Here is a 23,405-nt window from a genome sequence, read left to right as displayed (position 1 = left end):
AAGAAAAAGAAAGGAAGGAAGGAAGGAAGGAAGGGAGGGAGGGAGGGAGGGAGGGAGGGAGGGAGGGAGCCAGCCTGGGTGGCTCAGTTGGTTAAGGTCTGCCCTCAGCTCAGGCCATGATATCAGGATCCTGGGATCGAGCCCTGCGTTAGGCCCCCTGCTCAGCGGGAAGTCTGCTTCTCCCTCTCCCTCTGCCCCTTAACCCCCCAACAAGTGCTCTCACACTCTCTCTCTCCCTCAAATAAAATGTTTAATAAAAAGATAAATAAACAAATAAAAAGAAAAGAAAATAAGTATTAGCGCAGATGTGGAGAAACTGGAACCTTCACGCATTTGCTGGTGGGAGGGTAAAATGGTGCAGCTGCTATGGAAAACAGTCTGGCTGTTCCTCAAAAGGTTAAACAAGATGATATGATCCAGCAATTCCATTCCTAGGTGTACATCCCTGAAGAACTGAAAACAGGGACGCAAACAGGTATTTGCACACCCATGTTCACGGCAGCATTATTCACAATAGCCAAAAGGTGGGAGCAATCCAAGTGTTTAACAGATGAATGGATAAACAGAATGTGGTAGCTACATATAATGGAATATTATTCAGCCATAAAAGAGGAATGGGAAATTCCAGTATCTGCCACGACATAGATAATCCTTGAAAACATTTTGCTAAGTGGAATAAGCCAGACACAAAGTACAGATACTGTATGATTCCGCTTCTAAGAGGGATCTAGAAAAGGAAAATATAGAGAGACAGAACAGACTCCAGGGCATGGGGGAGAAGGGACTGGGGAGTTACTGCTTAACGGGCACACAGTCTCTGTTTGGGATGATTAAAAAGTTCTAGAAACAGAAAGTGGTCGTAGTTAATCAACACTGAATATACTCAATGCTGCTTAACTGTACACTTAAAAATGGTAAATTTTATGTTATGTATATTTCACCACAATAAAAAAAAGTCATTTCAACATTAAAACCAGTAAAATTCAAAATAATAGGACAGATGAAGATGACACCCTGCAACTAAACTTTTTCATCATTAATTTGATCTGAAGGCACAGGTTCTTTTGAGCTCAGCATGCCTCTACTGCTTTGCGGTGTGTGACGAGGATTCTTGCCCTGCTTCTATCGCTGGGCAAACTACCGAGTACCAGGGAAATATCAAGTTGGCTACGGCATGAAACAGAATGCACCTGGTGCCACTGCATACATCACGTAAGTACTGAGTTTGTCCCCAACAGAACAGGGACATCGACGTGGTTGTCAATATGAATGCACCCACTCAATCACACAACAGTCATTGGTCCTTCGGCAGTCATGCCCACAATCTAAAATATGTGGGGTTTTTTTTTTAGATTACCAAAATAATAGAGAATTGACAAAACTTCAGTGAACACCTGTTTAGTTTGATAAACATCCCTGCTGGAGTCTGAGAGAAAGGAACAGAGGAAAGAACCAAACAAGCCAACGAAGAATGAAACAACCAAACTATAGAAACCTCCCCGATATGTATTCCTTGAGCAACAGTCTTCCAACAGGGCATTTAAGTGTCCCAAACTGGAATTCATTACTGTCCCCCTGACCTTCCCAGACCTGCTTCCGTCAACTTCCATATGTCTGACAGTAGCATCTCCCCTCCGGCACAACGAAAATCTCCCCTCTGACTTTTCCGTTATCAGTAACTAGGCCTTAACAACCGTCCGCTCTTCTTGAACCAGATGCCTTTTACGGCATTATCATCACCGTGCGAGGCCAGAAAAAGCCCCCTGCCTCGTCGCCAATCTTTCCTCATCAGATCACTCCCCACGCCACCTCCAAATTTGTTATTTCTTAAATGTCATTTTTAAGACTTATTTACATTTTAAATATTTAAATATTGTAAGATTCATCAATTATTAGCATCCTGCTACATGTGCTTTATTTCTCTGACACAGGTCTCATGGTAGGCACCTCAGCATGTGCCTCTTAAAAAGGGGACCATCCTGGGGCACCTGGCTGGCTCAGTCGGTGGAGCACGCAACTCCTGATCTCAGGGCTGCAGATTCGAGCCCCATGCTGGGTGTACAGATTACTTAAAACTAAATTCTTTAAAAACAACAACCACCACCACAACAAAAACGGGGGCATCCTCTTACATCACAACACTACAACTCATCAAACTTAATCTTGGTCCAAGTTCAAATTTCCCCAACCCTCCCTATAATGTCCCTGATGGTTTTTTTGTTATCATGCAGACTCCAATCAAGGATCATGCAGTTACATTTAGCTGTCATTCTTTTTTGGTCTCCTTTAATCTAAAATCAACTCAACTTTTTTTCTTTTACGACACTGACAATTTTGAAGAATCTGGAACAAGTGTTTCACACAATGGCCTTGCATTTGAATTTGTCTGCTTATTTCCTCATGATAGCATTAGAGTTAAGCCTTCCGGGCAGGGAAACTACACAGGTGACGTTTTGACACCAAAATCATTCTTAAAACAGCAATGTCATCATTCAGTCTGTAGCTCTAGACTCTCACCATCTTCCAGAGAAAGCCATGCTCCTGTCTTGAATTCACAGTTCCTCCACTGTATGGTTCCACAAGCCACACACATAACCCTCCTGTCTCCGGCCAACACAGTCCCTTCACTATCACCAAACATGCTAATGTCAGAGAAGCATCAAGACCTTAAGATACCACTCAGCCCAACGTCTTCATCTGACAGAAGAAACCTTTTGCTGCAAAAAAGGAAAGGACCCAAGGAGGAAAGGAAAATGAGCCTTGTCTAGAAAAAGGAATCCTGACTCCTCACCATGTCTTGTGAGGAAGGACTATGCAGTGAGGATACCCTTCACTCTTATCTCCTGCTCCAGTGACCTGGGGCAGGGGAAGAATTAAACTAAGTAACTGTTCTAAGGAGCTCTAACCAGTAGGTCACCTGAAACTATAAAGGCAGGTCCTAGACCTTCAGTGGCATTTTTTTTTAAGTGTTTCAATTAAAACACACTGGTTCTCTTAAACTCAGAGGTGTCCCCCAGTCCTTTGAAGTGATGTGGCAAAAGGATTCTCTGGCCATTGGCCAAAGAACCACCACGAAGTTCATAGACTGGAAAATGGAACTTATCAACTAGGGCTACAGAATCAACCTAAAGAGCCCACCTGAAAACAATCTGACCTGTCCTTATATACTATAGACAAAGACCAATTCAAAAGGGACCACAGACCTTACTATAAAAACTAAACAAGTTTCTAGAAGAAAACACAGACGAGCATCTTTGCAATTTGGGGGTTGGTGGTGGTTACTTATAAAACAATAACCATGAAAGAAAAAAAAGGTAAATTTAGGCCTCATCAAAATCAATACCTCTGTTTAGGCCACAGACCAGAAGGAAGTATCTACAAAATATGTCTGGCAAAGGACTTTTATCAGGACTATGCAAAGAACTCTGACAACTCCATAATAAAAAGGCAAATAGACCAATTTTCTGTAATGGGCAGAAGATCTGAACAGACAACTCACAAAGGAAGATATAAGAACACTGAAAAGGTGCTCACCATCCTTAGTCATCAGGAAAGTACAAACTAAAACCACAATGAGATACTACAACACACCCACCAGAATGGCTAACTTAAGAAAGACTGACATCACCTAACGTTGGCAAAGATGTGGGGCAATCAGGACTCTTGCACCCTTGTTGTGGGAGTATAAAAAGTACAACCACTTTGAAAAAATGTCTGGCAGTTTCTTATAAATCTAAACATACACCTGCCCGATGACCCAGCAATTCCACTCCTAGGTATTTACCCAAGAGATATGAACACGTGTGTCCACAAAAAGACTTAGAGAACAACGTTCATTAGCAGCTTTATTCAGAATAACTCCAAACTGGAAATATCCCAAGTGTCCCTCAATATAGGAATGAATAAACAAACTGTGGTCTATTCATGCCACGTAACAGTATTTAGCAATAAAAAGGAACAAAGTACTGATTCACACAACGTGAATAAATCTCACAAACAGGCTGAATCAAAGAAGCCTTATGGAAAGGACATACACCGTATAATTCCATCTACAGAAAATTCAAAAACAGGCTAAACTAATTTATGGTAGGAAAAAATCAGAACAGTGGTTGCCTTCAGGGGTGTTGGTATAAAGACTGACTAGGAAGGAGCAAGAGAGAACTTCCTAGAGTGATGGTAATGTTCTCTGTATCTTAACAGAGATTAGGCTACACAGAATTTCTCAAAAAATCAATCAATTGGCCTATTTAAGATGATCGCATTTCACAATTTTACCTCAAAAAAACAAGGCAAATAAATATTGAACTCTAGTTACTAATACACGTTTAGAAGTAAATGATGTTCGCAACTTCCTTTAAAATGAATCAAAAAATAAGACCAATAAATGGACAGATACATGGGAAGATGGATAGATTCACGATACAGCAAACACAGCAAAATATTCATTGCAGAGCACATGAAGTGGGTACACGGGCATTCACCATACAATTCTTTCAACTCTTTAATATGTTGGAAATTTTTATATTAAAATACTGGGGGGGATAAATCGGAAGGGAACATATTTACTGTGGTGTCTTTGGTTTTCTTTTGCACTATACTGAGCTTCAGGAGATGACTGCCTCTTATCATGCTTACAGCCCAAAAGGAAATGGGCCATGGACCAAAAGTATACACCAGCATAAACTCACATCTTACAAAATTTAGAATGAGGCCCGAACAGAAGTCTGAAAAATCTAAATCCTTTTTTCTGAGATGATGAAGGGCATTTGCACATGTGGCCGTGAACTGGTTTTGTCCTCATGACACGAGAGACAGAAGAGGCAAGGACACAGAAATGAATGGGCATTGACAGGATCATGCCAAAGCTATGATTACATAAAAGCTGCAGAACGTCTGCAAGAGGGTGGGTTTTATCTTGTCGTGACCCAACTCTGAGTTCGGCTGACTCCAGGAGAAAGCAACGAGGATGGAGCAGAGCACTTTAACCACCGGGGGTGATGTGACCCTGTATGGGGGATTCTCTCCAGCTACAGTCAAGCTCATTCCAATGGGGGACAGATGCACACCGCAAGAGGAACTCACAACTCATTGTGAAGGCAAATAGCCAAAAACAAGCCACACCATCAACAGGCCCAGTAAGTCACAGCCTCTTCTGTCCTCAAAGAAGGAAAAACGATCTGGGGCACCTCCCGGCATCAAGACACGGGAATGGCGGATCATACCCTGGATGGTGGAAAATGCCATGCCGAGAGGCTTTGGGAAAATCAGTGATGGCAAGTGTCCAATGGAAATGAAGTTCCTCCATCTCGTCGGTTCCCCAAGTCAGAGGGCACCTTTCAAACTGTACTCTTCCTCCAACTCTGGGCGTACTGTGTGAATAAGAGAAACTAACTCTAGGCCAGGTACGTTTTACCTGAAGCTAAGATAAAAACAATCTTGTTCAGTCAAACACCACCTGACCAAGGGCCTCCCATTTCTAGATCAGGAGATAATGGCCTTCAGGAATGCCACAGGCTCCCTGGCTGAATAACGTGCAATGCTGTCACATTAGATTCCATTTAAGATACAGAGAAGCACGATAAGAGTTTTAAGGAGACCTAAAGATTTTACTGCCTTGCGTTTCAAGACTTTAACTCCTTCGGTGAGGGCAGCAAATAGGGAGATGTTCAAAGCAGTGCTTGAAGCAGGGGAGACACCACTCCCAGGGCAGTCGCCCATTCCCTGGGACCCAAGCGAGCTGTTACCTGCGTCGCCCACTGGATTTGTGTGTGCCAAGCCCCGAGCAAGGCGTCATAGAACCCAGTGAGCTGTCGGTCCAGGGGGAGGTCACTCTGGCACAGTTCTTGCCAGGCTGCTAAAAGCTGCGCCTGCAGAGAGAGAACAGAGGGGATCTCACTGAGTAAACACGACATGCCGCCTGCTAAAGCCGCCCTGCCACCCCAGCGAGGCAAGCCATGCCCCGCTGCCTGCTCCCAGGGTCACGGGGCACCCCCTGATGACCATTCACTGCAAACAAAGGCGGGGAAACAAGACTTCACCGTCACCTGCTCGGATCATCAACTAGAATGTGAATCCATTGCCCTCCAAGTGCTCCCTTCTCCTTTCCCCTCGCCCCCAAAGCCTGCCAAGGTCCTTCCGCCGGGCATGCTACAGCCTTCGGGAAAGACCTTAAGGTGTGAGTGCATGTGCACTTGAGCTGCATGGCCTAACACCGCTGCTTAAAGCACACGAGTGCTGGACTTGGAGGAATTCGGTCAGCCCGGAAAGCAGTCAGGTTTTCACCTCATGAAAACAACTCTAGAAAACAAAAAATTCTTCAGGCTTGCTGAGGGCATAATAAGGCCTAAGACACGACTCTCCCTTGAAAGACAAAAATGGGGGAAATTGAAACAACTTGTCAGCCTGTAAGTGAAATCCAGCTATCAACCCACAAGAGGCGGAAAACCGAGGGCTTGTGTTTTCCAAGTGGCAAGCAAATGAATAAACAGGCTGGACTTAGAACGCCCCCTACTGGCGAATCAGAAGAAAAAGGCCAGAGGGCAAGGAGGCAGGTGTTTCCCCCCTGGAAGAGGCAATTGGAGCTCTGCAGCCCCGCCTGGGAGCATTCCACAAACTTAAGCACCCCCAGCTCCTCACCTTGTGGCATTTGTAGTAGTAGGCGAGCAGCTGGGGCATCCGGTCGATTTCAGTAAACACCTTGACAAACACTCTGGACTGATCTAAAGGAGAACAACATCAAACAAGTCCGCATTGGTACCAGGCTTCCTGTTGCAGACCAGAGAAAGAATTCACCTGGCTCACTGAGGATATATGTAAGCTCGCCTTCCAAACTGCCTACCTACACAATGAATTAACTCAGGCATAGAGACTACAGATACGAAAAATAAGTCAAGCATAAGGGCAGAATATGTGACTCAGACCCTGCAAGCCTTGGCTTGTTTAGCTAATGCATCAAAATAAGCATCAGCGACCGAGCTCAGATTATGCATCAGCAAAGTCATTGTTCCACGGGAACACTGGAATGAGTTCGAATCAGGGCTGGGACGGGGTGGGGGTGAGAGGGGGTCGGTGGGTAGGAGCTAAGCCTGGGCTGCAAAACTGAAGGAGACTCTCACTTTCAGGGTTGTGCAAGGGCAGTGTGAGAGTCTCCTTACATTTTGTGCTTTAGGCAATTCACCTGCCTCACCTCCTCCTGGCCCAGACTAGAATCATAAAATGTCAGCGACGGAAAGGTATCTGAAAAACCATCAACTGAACTCATTTCACAGGGGAGGAAAGTGCAGCCCAGAGAGCTTCAGTCACTTGCAGGCCAACGGCAGGACTGCTCAACCACAGCACGGACTGAACCACATGCAACTACTGCTCTTCAACCATTCTGACCCTACAAAAGCAGCAATCTCATATGACTCAATCTAATATTTATATGAACTAAAAAATCCTGACACAGCAGACCTTCTGCCAGCTGCCGAGAACAAATCATGCTCTTTACTGCCCCAGGGCCTTTGCACTTACTAGGTCTGGGATGATCTTTCTGGCTGTGTGGCTCTCCTCTTATCACGAGGGCCTTTCCTAATCAGCCTGCCTAAATTAGGTTCCTCCTGTTATTTATTCCCTATCACAGCTTTCCCTTTGTAGAACTAATTAAAATCTGAATTATTCTATTTAGTTACTTGTAAAACAGTTTATTATCTTTCTCACCCTCGGAAATACAAGCTCTATGAGGTTGTGACCTTTCCTGTCTTGTCTCACTATTCCTAGAAATTAGCACAGCACATGGTAGACACTCAAAAAATGTAGTAAATTTATGACTGATTTTTTAAGATTTTTATTTATTTGACAGAGAGAGAGCTGAAGCAGGGGGAGCAGCAGGCAGCGTGAGAGGGAGAAGCAGTCTCCCCACTGAGCACAGAGCCTGACCTGGGGCTTGACCCCAGGACCCTGAGATCATGACCTGAGCCAAAGGCAAATGCTTAACTGACAGAGCTACCCAGGTGTCTCAATTAATGACTGCTTTAAATAGCATTGTTTTTCAGCAATATAAATAGCATATTCGTATGGAAAACAAGAAGGAAAAACTGCCTATCACACTCTGTTAAACACTGTCAACATTCTGGTGTATATTCAAAGAACGCTTTTTGACAGAAACCACTATAACGTTTACTAGTCTAAAAATATAATCACAACTTAAAAAATTTCAACCCCACAGAGTAGAACTTGTTATTTCTTAAAACTAATAATAAAGCAGAATTTGGCGATATAGCCAACCCAGTTAGTAAAAGCGCTGGAAAACTTAAAGGTGACATGTGAGTCTCTGCCCTTACAGAGGATTTCAAGTTTTTCAAGGATAATACATTAAATTAAACACAAATTTGTAAAACTGGGAAGAGTTCCCGATTCAGACAAGAGAGAAAGAAACAGGAAACCTACTTTGGCAACTATAATAAAGCCAGGCTCCAAACAATACCACGGACTCAATGCAAAGGCACTGCTGAGCCCCTGCCTGGTGAAGAGCCACCTGCTGGGTGCTGTGGGGTCTGGGCGTAGACACGCTGTTTCACAACCACACCCGACTGCCCTTCCTCTGACAGCTCTGCTTTTTCAAGAGATCATGGACCTGCCTCCCATTCTCCCATTTTTTTTTTTGGCAAAGCAACAAATTTAGTTTATATTACCTAATAATACCATTAGCACTTTCCTACAGCTGCTAGTGATTACATATACATAAGACAGAGCAAATGTCAATTGTCTTAATCAAAGAACAGTATCATTTATTACTTTGTTTGGTTTTGTTTCCAGTTTTACTGAAACGACATCAGTGTATAAGTTTAAGGCATACATCATGCTACACATATTGTAAAATGATAATAACAGGTTCAGCTAACATCCATTTTCTCATACAGACACGGTGAAAAGAAAAAAAAAGAAGAAAGGGAAAAAATTCTTCTAGTGATGAATATCTGTCAGGATTTATTCTCTTAACAACTGCCTTGGTATATCCTATAGAAACATTAGCTACAACCATGTTGTACATTACATCCCTGGTACTTTTTATAACTGAAGTTTGTACCTTTTGACCATTTTCCATTTAAATGTTTCTAGTGAAGCTGACTCTACTCCAGGATCCAGAGAATGGCCAGCCAGAGCCTCAAATCCACCTCATCAAAGTAATTGGTTCTGAGGTGCAAAAGCCTGCCCATCAATGCAATCAAGATTAATCCTGGGATCTCTCTCTTTTTTTTTAAAGGTTTTATTTATTTATTTGACAGAGAGAGAGACAGCCAGCGAAAGAGGGAGTACGAGCAGGGGGAGTGGGAGAGGAAGAAACAGGCTCCCAGTGGAGAAGCCTGATGTAGGGCTCGATCCCAGAACTCTGGGATCACGCTCTGAGCCGAAGGCAGACGCTTAACGACTGAGCCACCCAGGCTCAGTCTCTTCGTAAGCTGTGAGGATAGAAGCGTGGAAGTGCATGGGCCACCACGTGAAAAGTGCACCCTGAAGTAACTAACGCCAACATATAGAGAGACAGAGCCAAGAAATGACAGGAGAGACTGGGTCCTAATGAGCACACAGTTTGTGCCTGGATTAACAAGACCTACTCTGGAACTTCTCAGTTCCATAAGCAATATATTCTGTCTCTCTCTCTCTCTTTCATTTAGGCCTGTTTGAATTGGGTTTCTGTCACTTGCAACAAAAGAATCCCAACTGATGCAGGCCTCATGTGAATAAGATGGGGTCCCTAGTCTCTATGCCATTCACCCACAGTGTTAACATAGGGCCAATGGATTCTTATTTCAAATTAACAACTGATTTTGGATTATAAGTAAGACAATATAACAAACAGCATTGATGGGAAATTTTGTTTACATTGATTTTGCACATGATTTCATATTCTACTTGGACATAAGGAAGTACTTCTCACACAGTGCCCTGCACATAGGAAGTATGTCATAATTATCTGTGAAATAAAATAAATATATGGGAAGAAATGCTCTTAAATCTCATACTAAAATATTTCCCCCACTGCATCCATCTGTACCACTTCACCCTGGTTCCTTCTAGGTATAGACATGGACAACACCCCTCGGACATGTGCCTGAGAGGGCTACCCTTCACCCTTCCCCCACTCTCTGTCATTCATTTTTCCTGAAGAAAGAGAATACCTGGTTGAATGTATCAATAAATATAAACAGAGGTGAGGATACTATCAAAGGCCTTCGATATACAACATAGGTAACAACATTAAAAAATTGCACTGTGGAGAAGCTAGCTGTCACCCTTTTACATTCACACTTCTTCCAAAGCATCTCCACTTATATAACCTCACTTCAACCTCAGTGCAAGCCTACGAGGCCAGAAGATGGAGAAATTGGCAACAGAATAAATAAGCCCGTCAAGATCATACAACCAGATGTGCCAAGATGGTCTCTCAGTCAGGTTCCATCATCTAACTCCTGTGACTTGTCCAAAATGACAACCGACAGATTCAACAGTTTAAACCTCAGACCGAGCCAAGAATTCCAGGAGCTGTCCTGATCCAGTTCAGAGAAGAGGGGACAGTTCCAGAAGGGACGTCTCTGGGGAAAAGGGGAAAGGAACTCAGAATGCCTTACTCCCATTTTGGAAAAAAATGAAGGCCGGTGGATGGTAACAAGAATGAGAGGGAACTAAAAAGGCAACNCTCTGGGGAAAAGGGGAAAGGAACTCAGAATGCCTTACTCCCATTTTGGAAAAAAATGAAGGCCGGTGGATGGTAACAAGAATGAGAGGGAACTAAAAAGGCAACCAGAAACTTAAAGATGAAGTGAAGGNCAGGGCGTGATCCCGGCGTTATGGGATCGAGCCCCACATCGGGCTCTTCCTCTATGAGCCTGCTTCTTCCTCTCCCACTCCCCCTGCTTGTGTTCCCTCCCTCGCTGGCTGTCTCTATCTCTGTTGAATAAAGAAATTAAAAAATCTTTAAAAAAAAAAAAAAAAAAAAAAAGGCAACCAGAAACTTAAAGATGAAGCGAAGCNGAAACTTAAAGATGAAGTGAAGCTGAAGAGGAAAGGAATTAAAACCATAGTGCCGAACCTGACTCTGCAAAAATGAACGGAGCTTATAAAGTTGTGGTAACAGAAACACTATTTATTAGTTCAATTAAAAACAATGGTATACAAGGAGCATGGAGAGGGGAGAGAGAAGTGGTATGAAAGCGAAATCCTTAGCTATAACAATAGGAAGTCAATAGACAATGCCTAAAATTAATATACAAGGAAATAAAATAACAAATGTATTATGCAAAGGGGCACCTGGGTGGCTCAGTCGGTTAAGCACCCGACTCTTGATTTTGGCTCAGGTCATGATCTTAGGGTCATGGGATCAAGCCCTGCGTTGGGCTCTGTGCTCACCGGGGAGTTTGCTTGAGATTCTCTCTCTCCCTCTCCCTCTGCACAGCTGCCCCCCGCCGCCCCCAACCATGCATGCATGTGCATGTTTTCTCTCTCTTGGAAAAAATCTTTAAAAATAAGTAAATAAATGTATTATGCAAAAATATAAAGTCAAATGCCGAAGAAAACAGCTCTGAGAATTAAAAGTGCTCTCCTGGGATCAGGACTGGGGAATAAAGTGGTAGAGGGAAAAAATGTTCTTTTCCCCAGTAAGACCTCCAGTACTGTTTAACTTTTTCATCACTGTTGGTAAGGGGAACAAATTTTAACTGAATTCAAGAAATGGAAAAATGAAACCGATGAAGTCACTTGTGGGTCTGGACTTCCAATTTGTAGTGTAGCTCCATCCGCTGAGCTAGAGGGCTTTTTAGAAACGCGGCTGCTGCTCTCACTCAAACAGAACCTTCAAGAGTTCCCAACTGATCTCTTAGGACTTATTCCCTTTGGGTTACTGTGAGAGCCAGGAAATCTTGAACGGGGGTCCAAGAGAAAGGAATAATGTTCACGGAGTGCCTCCCTTGGAACCAGGAGCGTAGGACTCGGTGGTGCAATTTCTTTTTTTTTTTTTTTAAGATTTTATTTATTTATTCGACAGAGATAGGGACAGCCAGCGGTNAGAGCCAGGAAATCTTGAACGGGGGTCCAAGAGAAAGGAATAATGTTCACGGAGTGCCTCCCTTGGAACCAGAAGCGTAGGACTCGGTGCAATTTCTGTACTCCTTTTACTAAGAAGGAAACTGAGGTCTCACTGCTCAGAGGCAGCACCCCAAAGATTTCAAAATTGGCTTGTCCATCTCCCAGGTCCATACTCCTTCCACTCGGCCACAGCCCTCAGCAGATTTACTAATAAACTGCTAATAGCCATGAAATTCTTCCCCGGATAGAAACTCCTCAGTCTGTTCAAGGCAAACTATGCTCTGTCCCCAGCTCTCCTGTCCAGCCTCATCTGACCATTTCCCAATGTTCACTCCACTGAAATGGGCTTACCTGTTACTCCCACAACTGCCCCTGAGTTTTCCCATTTCTATACCACTCCTATGTATGTTGTTCCTTTGCCGGAAACATTCCTCCCCACCTATCAAAATCCTATGTGCATGAGAAAATGCTCATGCCAAAGTGCTCACAGGGGAGAAAAACAAGGTACAAAATTGTATATACTCAATGGATAGTCCTGCCTTAAAAGATACAGGTACATACTCACAGGAAAAAACCAGAAGAAAACATTAAGTCATCTCTGGGTGCTGAGTTCACTGGTAAATCATCTTCATTTTTATATTTGTGTATATCTTTCCAATTCTCAATAACCTGTATTACTCTTATAATCAGAAACAATTAAACATTTTTAAAAAATTCATCTCTCTTTCAAAGATCTGCACATATATTAGCTTTTTCAGAAAAGCTTCCTCGATTTTCTATCATCTTTTCCCTTCATCCCGGGGACGGCTAAGGCAGCTTTCACATTCCATCTTGTAAATCATTTTATTATTTGTGTACTTGTTCTTTCCTGGCCTCACCCTCAACAAGCTGTAAGGTCCCTGAAGGACAGCAACCTTATCTTATTCATCCTTGCATTCCCTGCTTTTCCTCACATAATCAGTATTTTAAAATAATATTTAAAAGGGAGTTATCCTTTCGGAATGCCAACTTTGAATTACACCAGATAGGAATTGTACAAAAGCAAACAAACTCAACCCCTTAAATGTTCCCATATGTGGTGGCTTGAGGAATAAGTAAATAATTTGGTAAACATCAGCATGCCACACATAGCAAAGGACTCTAAGAGCCAAATTCTGGTATTAAGCGTAGGACTCGGTGCAATTTCTGTACTCCTTTTACTAAGAAGGAAACTGAGGTCTCACTGCTCAGAGGCAGCACCCCAAAGATTTCAAAATTGGCTTGTCCATCTCCCAGGTCCATACTCCTTCCACTCGGCCACAGCCCTCAGCAGATTTACTAATAAACTGCTAATAGCCATGAAATTCTTCCCCGGATAGAAACTCCTCAGTCTGTTCAAGGCAAACTATGCTCTGTCCCCAGCTCTCCTGTCCAGCCTCATCTGACCATTTCCCAATGTTCACTCCACTGAAATGGGCTTACCTGTTACTCCCACAACTGCCCCTGAGTTTTCCCATTTCTATACCACTCCTATGTATGTTGTTCCTTTGCCGGAAACATTCCTCCCCACCTATCAAAATCCTATGTGCATGAGAAAACGCTCATGCCAAAGTGCTCACAGGGGGGAAAAACAAGGTACAAAATTGTATATACTCAATGGATAGTCCTGCCTTAAAAGATACAGGTACATACTCACAGGAAAAAACCAGAAGAAAACATTAAGTCATCTCTGGGTGCTGAGTTCACTGGTAAATCNTCCGCTTCAGCCCAGCAGCGGCTAAAAAAAGCAATTTCTCCCTTCCGAATCCATCCTGCCTACAGAGAGTGAGTCTGGAATCAAGCCTGATTTAAATCTGTGAACAAAAGCAGACAAATATAGTTTGCCCTCACCACCAAGGCCCATAATCTTGACCCAAAGGGCATCATTCAAACCTGATTTCAGTAGCGAACCCCTCCAGAAGGAAAGGAAATGCACTCAAATCCACGGAGGCACCACCTCCCCACCTCCATTGCTAATTTCTTCTCCAACACCACCTAACCAGAGGTGCACCCCAACCACATCCACGAGCTCCGTGGGTCTGTAGCTGCAACACATTCATGAGAAAATGGGAGGGACAAAGCTGCCAGATGGTGACTTTCCACAACCCAACTCCAGTCCTGGATCCCATCTCCAAACAGATGACTGACAAATGGGTACGTTATGGAATGAAAAAGCTGGAAATGAGTCCTGAATCCGTTCTCTTTAGGCCACTGAAAAGCACAACACAGAATGCAGCCTTTAATTCAAGGGCAAGAGGAGAGTTCTCAACAAAGCCCAGGTAAACAAGGAGGGGCTTCCTTGGAAATCGCACGTTATTTTCCAGTAAAGAGCAAGCCCAGAAAAAAGCAGCCACGTATAAATATGACCAAGCAGAAACAAAAACAAACCANCGCTGAAGCCGGGGAAATATCTGTACTACAGAACTTCAGAGAAAGTAATCAGATACCCAGTCACTTTGGCCCAAGCTGAGTGGGGATGCCAGGAGCACTGGGACTACCGGCAGGGAGCGGCTGAGCATGACAGGACAAGGTGGAGACAGGGAGCAAAGAGGAGGTCTGGTCCAGGCAAGGGGAGAAGGCTTATCTCCTCCGCTTCAGCCCAGCAGCGGCTAAAAAAAGCAATTTCTCCCTTCCGAATCCATCCTGCCTACAGAGAGTGAGTCTGGAATCAAGCCTGATTTAAATCTGTGAACAAAAGCAGACAAATATAGTTTGCCCTCACCACCAAGGCCCATAATCTTGACCCAAAGGGCATCATTCAAACCTGATTTCAGTAGCGAACCCCTCCAGAAGGAAAGGAAATGCACTCAAATCCACGGAGGCACCACCTCCCCACCTCCATTGCTAATTTCTTCTCCAACACCACCTAACCAGAGGTGCACCCCAACCACATCCACGAGCTCCGTGGGTCTGTAGCTGCAACACATTCATGAGAAAATGGGAGGGACAAAGCTGCCAGATGGTGACTTTCCACAACCCAACTCCAGTCCTGGATCCCATCTCCAAACAGATGACTGACAAATGGGTACGTTATGGAATGAAAAAGCTGGAAATGAGTCCTGAATCCGTTCTCTTTAGGCCACTGAAAAGCACAACACAGAATGCAGCCTTTAATTCAAGGGCAAGAGGAGAGTTCTCAACAAAGCCCAGGTAAACAAGGAGGGGCTTCCTTGGAAATCGCACGTTATTTTCCAGTAAAGAGCAAGCCCAGAAAAAAGCAGCCACGTATAAATATGACCAAGCAGAAACAAAAACAAACCAAGAAAACCCCACAATAGGACCTGTGCAAAAGTAACACAGGGAGGGGAAAAAAAGAGAAGGAACAGAGTGTGCAGAAGGTCCATCATGAGAGCACGTCAAGAACAAGCAGAGAGAGGATAATAAGGAAGTCAAGGACTTTACCACCACCATAAACCAATTAGACCCAACACATACACATACACATACACACACACACACACACACACACACACACAGAGAACACTCCACCCAACAACAGCAGAATACATATTTTTCTCAAGTGCTCATGAAACATTCTCCAGGATAGATCATATCTGAGGCCAGAAGACAAGTAACTAAGACGGAAATCACATATCCTTTCCAATCGTAATGAAATAAAACTAGAAATCAAAAGAAAAAACTATGGGAAAATTCACAAATATGTGGAAATTAAACAACAGTCTTAAACAACCAATGGGTCAAAGAAGATACCATAAGGGAAATTAGGAATTATCTTGAGACAAATGAAAATAAAAACACAACATACCAAAACGTCCAGGATGCCACACCAGCAGCACTAAGGGCTCATTTATAGCTGTAAATACTTACCTTAAAAAAGAAGAAAGATCTCAAGCCAACAACCTAAACTCTATATCCTAAAGAACTAGGAAAAAAAAAAAAGAACAAATTAAACCAAAAGGTAGCAGAAGGGAAGAAATAATAAAGATCAGAGCAGAGATCAACGTAATAGAGCAAAAGAAAAAAGAAAAATCAACAAAACCAAGAGGTGGTTCTTTGAAAAGATGAACAAAATTGGCAAACTTTTACTTAGATTCACTACGAAAAAGAGAGAAGGTATTTCAAATAAAGTCAGAAATGAAAGGAAGGACACTACTACTGATCTTACAGAAATAAAAAGGATTATAAGAAAATACTATGGGGGGGGCGCCTGAATTGCTCAGTTGGTGGATGTCCAACTCCTTATCTCAGGTCTTGATCTCAGAGTTCTGAGTTCAAGACCTGTGTTGGGCATGGAGCCTACTTAAAAAAAAAAAAAAATAGGGGTGCCTGGGTGGCTCAGTTGGTTAAACGTGTGACTTCAGCTCACATTATGACCTCCAGGTCCTGGGAGCGAGCCCCATGTTGGGCTCTGTGCTCAGCAGGGCGTCTGCTTCTCCCTCTCCCTCTCCCAAAGCTTGCGCTCGTACTCTCTCTCTCTCAAATAAATAAATATTTTTTAAGTAAATAAATTAAAAAATAAATAAATAAATAAGTACTATAGACAATTATACACCAACAAATTGGATTAACTAGATGAAATGAACAAATTCTTAGACACACACAATCTACCAAGACTGAATCATGAAGAAATAAGAAATCTAAATGGATCTAAAACTAGTAAGGAGATTGAATCAGTATCAAAAACCTTTCAACAAAGAAAAGCACACCAAATGACTTCACTGGTGAATTTACTAGACATTTAAAGAAAAATTATTACCAATACTTCTCAAACTCTTCCAAAACACTGAAGGGAGGGAAACACTTTCTAACTCATTCTGTGAGGCCAGCATTACGCTGATCCAAAGCCAGACAAAGACAATACAAGAAAAGAAACCTACAGACCAATATCCCTGATGATTTTTTTTTTTTGAGAGAGAGAGAGAGCACGCGTGCTTTCAAGCAGGGGTGGAGTGCTCAAGCAGACTCCACACCCAGCACAGAGCCCAACACCGAGCTCAATCTCATGATCCTGAGATCATGACCAGAGCAGAAATCAAAAGTCACACACTTAACCAACTGAGCCACCCAGGTGCCACATCCCTGATGAATACTGACACAAAAATCCTTGACGAAATACTGGCAAACCAAAATCAGCAGCACATTAAAAGGACAATACTCTATAGCCAAGTGGAATCTATTCCTGAGATGCAAGGATGGTTCAAGATATGAAAATCAACAATATAATATACCATATTAACAGACTGATGGACAAAATTCACATGATCATCTCAAATAATGAAGAAAAGACTTTGATAAAATTCAACACTTTTCATGATATAACTTAACGAACGAGGAATAGAAGCAAACTATGTCAATGTAATACAGGCCGTACATGAAAAGCCACCAGCTGACATAACTAACACTCAATGGTGAAAAGCTATTTCAAACTCTTCCTCTGAGGTCAGGAACAAGACAAGAATGCCTGCTTTCGCCACCTTTATTCACCTTAGTGCTGGAAGTCTTAGCCAGACCAATGAGGCATGAAAGAGAAATTAAAAGCATTCTAAGAGAAAAGGAAGAAGTAAAATTATCTTTGTTTGCAGATGACATGATCTTATAATCAGAAAACCCTAAAGATTCCACAAAAATACCTATTAGAACTAATAAGTGAATTTGGCAAAGTTGTAGGATACAAAATCAACACACAAAAGTCAGTTGTGTTAGGGCACCTGAGTGGCTCAGATGGTTGGATGTCTGCCTTCGGCTCAGGTCATGATCTCCAGGTCCTGGGATCAAGCCCCACATCAGGCTCCCAGCTCAGCATGGAGTCTGCTTCTTCCTCTCCCTCTGCTTCTCCCCCTGCTTGTGCTCTCTGTCTCTGTCTCTCTCTCTCAAATGAATAAATAAAATCTTTTTAAAAAAATCAGTTGTTTTTCTATATACTGACAATGAACAATCTGAGGAGGAAATTTTAAAAAATTTTCATTTACAGTAGCATCAAAAAGATAAAATATTAGGAATAAATGTAACAAGGACCTGAAAGACTTGTACTCTGAAAACAAAAAAACACTGCTGAAAGAAATTAAAGAAGACACAAATAAATGAAAAAACATCCCATGTTCATGGACTGGAAGACTTAATACTGTTAAGATGGCAAAACTACCCAAAGCCATCTACAGATTCAATACAATCCCTATTAAAATCCCAATGGTGTCTGCTGGAGAAACAGAAAAACCCATCCTAGAATTCATATGGAATTTCAAGGGACCCCCAAATAGGCAAAACAATCTTGAAAAAGAAGGGTAACATTGGTGGTCTCACACTTCATGATTTCAAAACATACTACATGACTTCAAAACAAAGCTACAATAATCAAAACAAAGTGTGTGTGTGTGGGGGGGGGTAACAGTGTGGTACTGGCATAAGGATAGACATGACCAACAGAAGAGAATAGAGAGCCCAGAAATAAACCTTCACGTATATAGTCACATGACTTTCAACAAGGGTGTCAAGGCCATTCAATGGGGAAAGGACAACAAATGATGCTCAGAAAACTGGATATCCACATGCAAAAGTAAGAAGTTGGACCCTTACACCATATACAAAAATTAACTTAAAATGGATCAAAGAGCTACATGTAAGAGCTAAAACTATCAACTCTTAGAAGAAAATGGGATAAGTTTCATGACATTGGATTTGGCAATAGTTTCTTACTTATGACCCCAAAAACACAAGCAACAAAATTAAACACAGATATATTAGACTACATCAAAATTTAAGACTTGTGCATCAAAGGACACTATAAATAGAATGAAAAGACAACCCACAGAATCCAAGTATACAAATCATATATCTGATCAGGGATTAATATCTGGACTATATAACAAACTCCTATAATTCAACAATAAAAAATAAATAACCCAATTTTAAAAAGGGCAAAGGACTTGGGACACCTGGGTGGCTCAGTCATTAAGCATCTGCCTTCAGCTCTGGTCACGATCCCAGCGTCCTGCGATCGAGCCCCGCATCGGGTTCCCTGCTCAGTGGGGCACCTGCTTCTCCCTCTCCCTGTGCCCCTCCACCCAACTCGTGCTCTCTCTTGCTATCTCTCTCTCAAATAAATAAAATCTTTAGGAAGAAAGGAAGGGAGGGAGGGAGGGATGGAGGGAGGAAAGAAAAAGGATGCTATTGGTGAAATGGAAAACAATCTTTTGGAAAAATAAAAAAAAGACTACGGTNAAACTATGGTGAGAGTCGATAAAGAGCTAAAATAGACCAGAGAGAACACGACATAAAGGGAGGGGTAAAGAGAGAGCTGATGGACAGACAGTTGATGTTCTCAAAAATGGAAAACAAATGGAATAGAAAAAAAAATTTTTTAAGAAAGAAATTTTCTAGAAATGGAGAAAGACATGAATCAGCAAATAAAAAGAGCTCACATTATGTTCCAGAAAAATATTTTTCCCAAACTGAAAAATAATCTAGTGAAGTAACTAAACCATATGGTAAAAGAAAGAATCTTTTAAGCCAGCAGGCCAAATCACCACCTGGTTTTGTCATAAAATTTTACTGGAACACAGAGAAGCCCACTCATTTACACACAGGCTTTCACACTGCAACTGCAGAGTTACGTATTGGTGACAGAGAACACATGGCCCAGACAGCCCAAAATATTTACTACCCGGCCCTTTACAGAAAGTGCTTGCTAACACCTGTTTTAACTATTCAAGGAAAAGAAACAAACAAACTACAAAAAAAAAAAAAGAAGGAAGGAAGGAAGGGGGCCAGTCTCATGTTTATCAGCCAAATACAGTTGGCAGAAAACACGGAAGCAAGGTTTCCAGAATTCTAAAGGAAAAACAGTGTGATCCAAAAATTCCAAATGCAGCCATTTTCTTCCATGTGTAAAAGCAATAGAAAGACATTCTTTCCTACATAAACACTGAGGCTATACATATAATCCCTATGCTCTTCCTGAGGCAAAAAAAATCTACTTGAAAACAAAATGCTGGTCATGAAGAGAAGCCTCAAAGAATTAATAAATGGGGAACACGTGGGCTGAAAAGTCTAAAAGTGAGCACTGAATCCATTTAAACAAGACCCTGAGCATAAATAAACAATTATTAGTTAGAAAACAGTTACGTAGGGGCGCCTGGGTGGCGCAGTCGTTAAGCGTCTGCCTTTGGCTCAGGGCGTGATCCCAGCGTTATGGCATCGAGCCCCACATCACGCTCCTCAGCTAGGAGCCTGCTTCTTCCTCTCCCACTCCCCCTGCTTGCGTTCCCTCTCTCTCGCTGGCTGTCTCTCTCTGTCAAATTAATAATAAATAAAATCTTTAAAAAAAAAAAAAGAAAAGAAAATAGTTACATAAAGATAAAATATCAAATATGAAAATTTTCTAATATTTAAAAGTTTAGAGAAAAGCCACATGATAAAACAATGAATAATTTCAAAATTAATAATGAATAATTAGATAGTATAACATGACTATGCAATCTTCTAGACTGGGCAGGGAAGAGGGACGATGGAAAGCAGAAAGAGTTAAAGCACACGACCTGGGGGTGGAAGATAGTGTTTCATTCAGGAGGCTGATAAATTGAAAAAGAAATTTACTTTAGTATAATTTGAAATCCTAAATCACTAGAAAAACTAAAAACTTATGTATCTTTCAAATCATCTATGAGGAGAAAACACAGAGAAAAGAGAAACATAAGGTAGAAAATATAGAGACATAAAAGACTGAGAATTTCTGGAATAAAATGAAAACCTAAATGGGATAAAGTCATTTATTAAAAAGCACAAGGATTAGATCAAAAATCAAAATTCAACAATGTGCCATCTCCAATAGCCAAGTCTAAAACATCTCAGAAAGTTTGAAGGTTAAAAAAAAAATAATGGGTAAAGCCATACTAAAGCAAGTACAAACGAAAAAGGCAGAAGTTATAATATTCACACCCAAGCTGAACTACAGGTAGAAAGCATTCTATCTGAGCTATGGCAATATTTGATAAAAATGTTCCTTAAAAGGGCGCCTGGGTGGCTCAGTCATTAAACGTCTGCCTTCGGCTTAGGTCATGATCCCAGGGTCCTGGGACTGAGCCTCACGTTGGGTTCCCTGCTCGGCCGGGAGCCTGCTTCTCCCCCTGCCTCTCCTAACCCCCTCGTTCTCTCTCTGTCTCTCTCTCTCTCTCTCTGTGCCTCTCTCAAATGAATAAATAAAATCTTTAAAAACAAAACCTGACAGAGTAATAAGGAAGACTGAAGCTTCCCAACCATTTCTATGAAGCCAACACAACCCTAATAGCAAAACCTCACACAGATATTTACTAAATGGATCTCTATGAAAAAGTTCTACATAAAATGCCAGCAAATATCCAGTAAGACTTTAACATGCACACACATGTGTGTGCACCCACAGAGACATCCCATAAACATGTGAGGCTTGTTCGTGAGTTGCAAGAATAATACAGTATTAGAAATGCTATCAATAGGATTTCCCACGTTAGTAGGTCAGAAGAAATAAAAATCATATTTGACAAGGGTCAAAACTCATCAAACAGTATGCCTAAGATGTGTGCATTTCTCTAAAAGTAAATTTTACCTCCAAAAAAGAGAATCATAAACCAATCCTGAACTCTAGTTATTGATATGAATGCAGAAGCATTTAAGAGTGAAGTATGCTGACATCTATAAGTTATTCTGCAATGCATCCCAAACAGAACTTGGATGGACAGAGATGGATGGGTGGATAGATATGTGACAAAACGAATGTGGTAAAACGCTAAACTAGGATCTAGATGGTGTGTTTGTCGTGTGCTTAGCTCAACTATTCTATACGCTCGAAAACATTCATATAAATTATTGCAAAAAGGAAACCCCCATAAAGTTACAACTTAACTTCCAAACTACATAATTTAATCCACAGTAAGACACTCAAAAGATTGAAGACTTGGAAAGCCTTACCTTTGTGAGGAGGTGTGCACAGAGATGAGAGAGGGCCCACACTTACCTATAGACTGAGAGGTGAACACCGCTACAATCTGCGGGGAGGCCAGGGCCTCCAGCCTGTTCTTCAGTGCCTCCAAGTGCACACATTTTTCCGAGTAGTCTGGTGTATCAACAAGCATCATTAAGCTGTTCTGCATACCTGTCAGCTTGGCAGAAATCACAGCTATGTCCTATAAAAGACCAGAATAGAGGATATTTATTTTAAAAGACCGCAGGTCCTCCAGGGGCGCCTGGGTGGCTCAGTCAGTTAAGCATCTGCCTTCAGCTCAGGTCATGACCTCATGGTCCTAGGATTGAGCCCCACATCAGGCTCCCTACTCAGTGGGGAGCCTGCTTCTCCCTTTTCCCTGCTTGTACTCTCCCTCTCTTTCTCTTGAATAAATAAATAAAATCTTAAAAGGAAGAAAAAAAGAAACGTTTTTTAAAAGAATTAAGAATGCAGTAATTATGTCTCATTTCAGTACTCAATAGGTGTCTACGACGTGTCAGACACTGTATTAGATGTTTGAGACACAAAGAAGATCACACTGCAGCCCCTGAGTTCACAACACATAGGGACAGAAAGATCAGGACACATTGTAAGGAGCACGGCTCAGGTGCTACCGGGGCACAGGGGAGGGAGCGACTGAGTTTGCCTGTGAGAGGCCAGGAGCCAGCAGGGATGGGTGGATGCTGCAATGGTCTAGGAGAAAGACAATGGGAAGTGTGACCAGAGTGGTGGCAGAGGCATCCAAAGAACAAACAACTACGGAGAAAGATGGAAGAGATGGGGAAGAGGGAGCGGTTAAGGACTGCTGAGGTTTCTAGCCTAGACCCTTGCTTGGAAGTGCCACCATGAACCCAGGACAGGGAGGCCAAAGGGAAGAGCAAATGGGGAGTGGTTCTAGACAGAAATAATGAATTCAGTTCGCGTTGCCTAGGGGGAGTCCAGCGGGATGCATGTGGTCTTGTGAGCAGCTGGTTCTGAATATCAGGATAGTTGAGAAGGGCAAAAGCTTTCTAACTTTTAGCTAGTGAATACTAGTAGTGTGCTGACTGCAATCACAGACTATTTAAGTCCATTCCCTCTCAGGCATGTGCCCGGAATCCAGGAAGATTTGCAACTCACATCTATGAGGCCCATATTGATTACCTTGTCATGAGCCCAGAGGGGGCTCTGAAATGGAATGGGAAGAAGTACGGCTCTCCTGTACTTCAAGATAAAGAAGACCGATAGAAAATAATAGATTGTGGAGTGCAAAAAGTGCAGAGCAGCATTCACAACATACTACCATGTAGGGCCACAAAACGGCAGGGATCAGGGGCGCCTGGGTGGCACAGCGGTTAAGCGTCTGCCTCGGCTCAGGGCGTGATCCCAGCGTTATGGGATCGAGCCC

General features: G+C 42.3%; 1 protein-coding gene across 1 annotated transcript in view; it reads right to left on the bottom strand.

Annotated features, from left to right (window-relative positions):
• The window catches only part of COG7 (component of oligomeric golgi complex 7), a 76,721-nt gene that overhangs the window by 46,813 nt on the left and 6,503 nt on the right, over nt 1-23,405 (bottom strand). The window contains exons 4-6 of the mRNA XM_002927125.4: nt 22,031-22,199; nt 6,637-6,719; nt 5,745-5,867 (exon numbers count right to left, since the gene is read on the bottom strand). Coding sequence (XP_002927171.1) covers nt 5,745-5,867; nt 6,637-6,719; nt 22,031-22,199 — 375 coding nt within the window. The remainder of the gene's footprint in view (nt 1-5,744; nt 5,868-6,636; nt 6,720-22,030; nt 22,200-23,405) is intronic.

The sequence above is a fragment of the Ailuropoda melanoleuca genome, chromosome 10 (assembly GCF_002007445.2).
Source record: "Ailuropoda melanoleuca isolate Jingjing chromosome 10, ASM200744v2, whole genome shotgun sequence".
Taxonomy (NCBI): Eukaryota; Metazoa; Chordata; class Mammalia; order Carnivora; family Ursidae; genus Ailuropoda; species Ailuropoda melanoleuca.
Note: the sequence above shows the minus strand (reverse complement) of the source record. Positions and strands in the feature narration are given on the sequence as shown.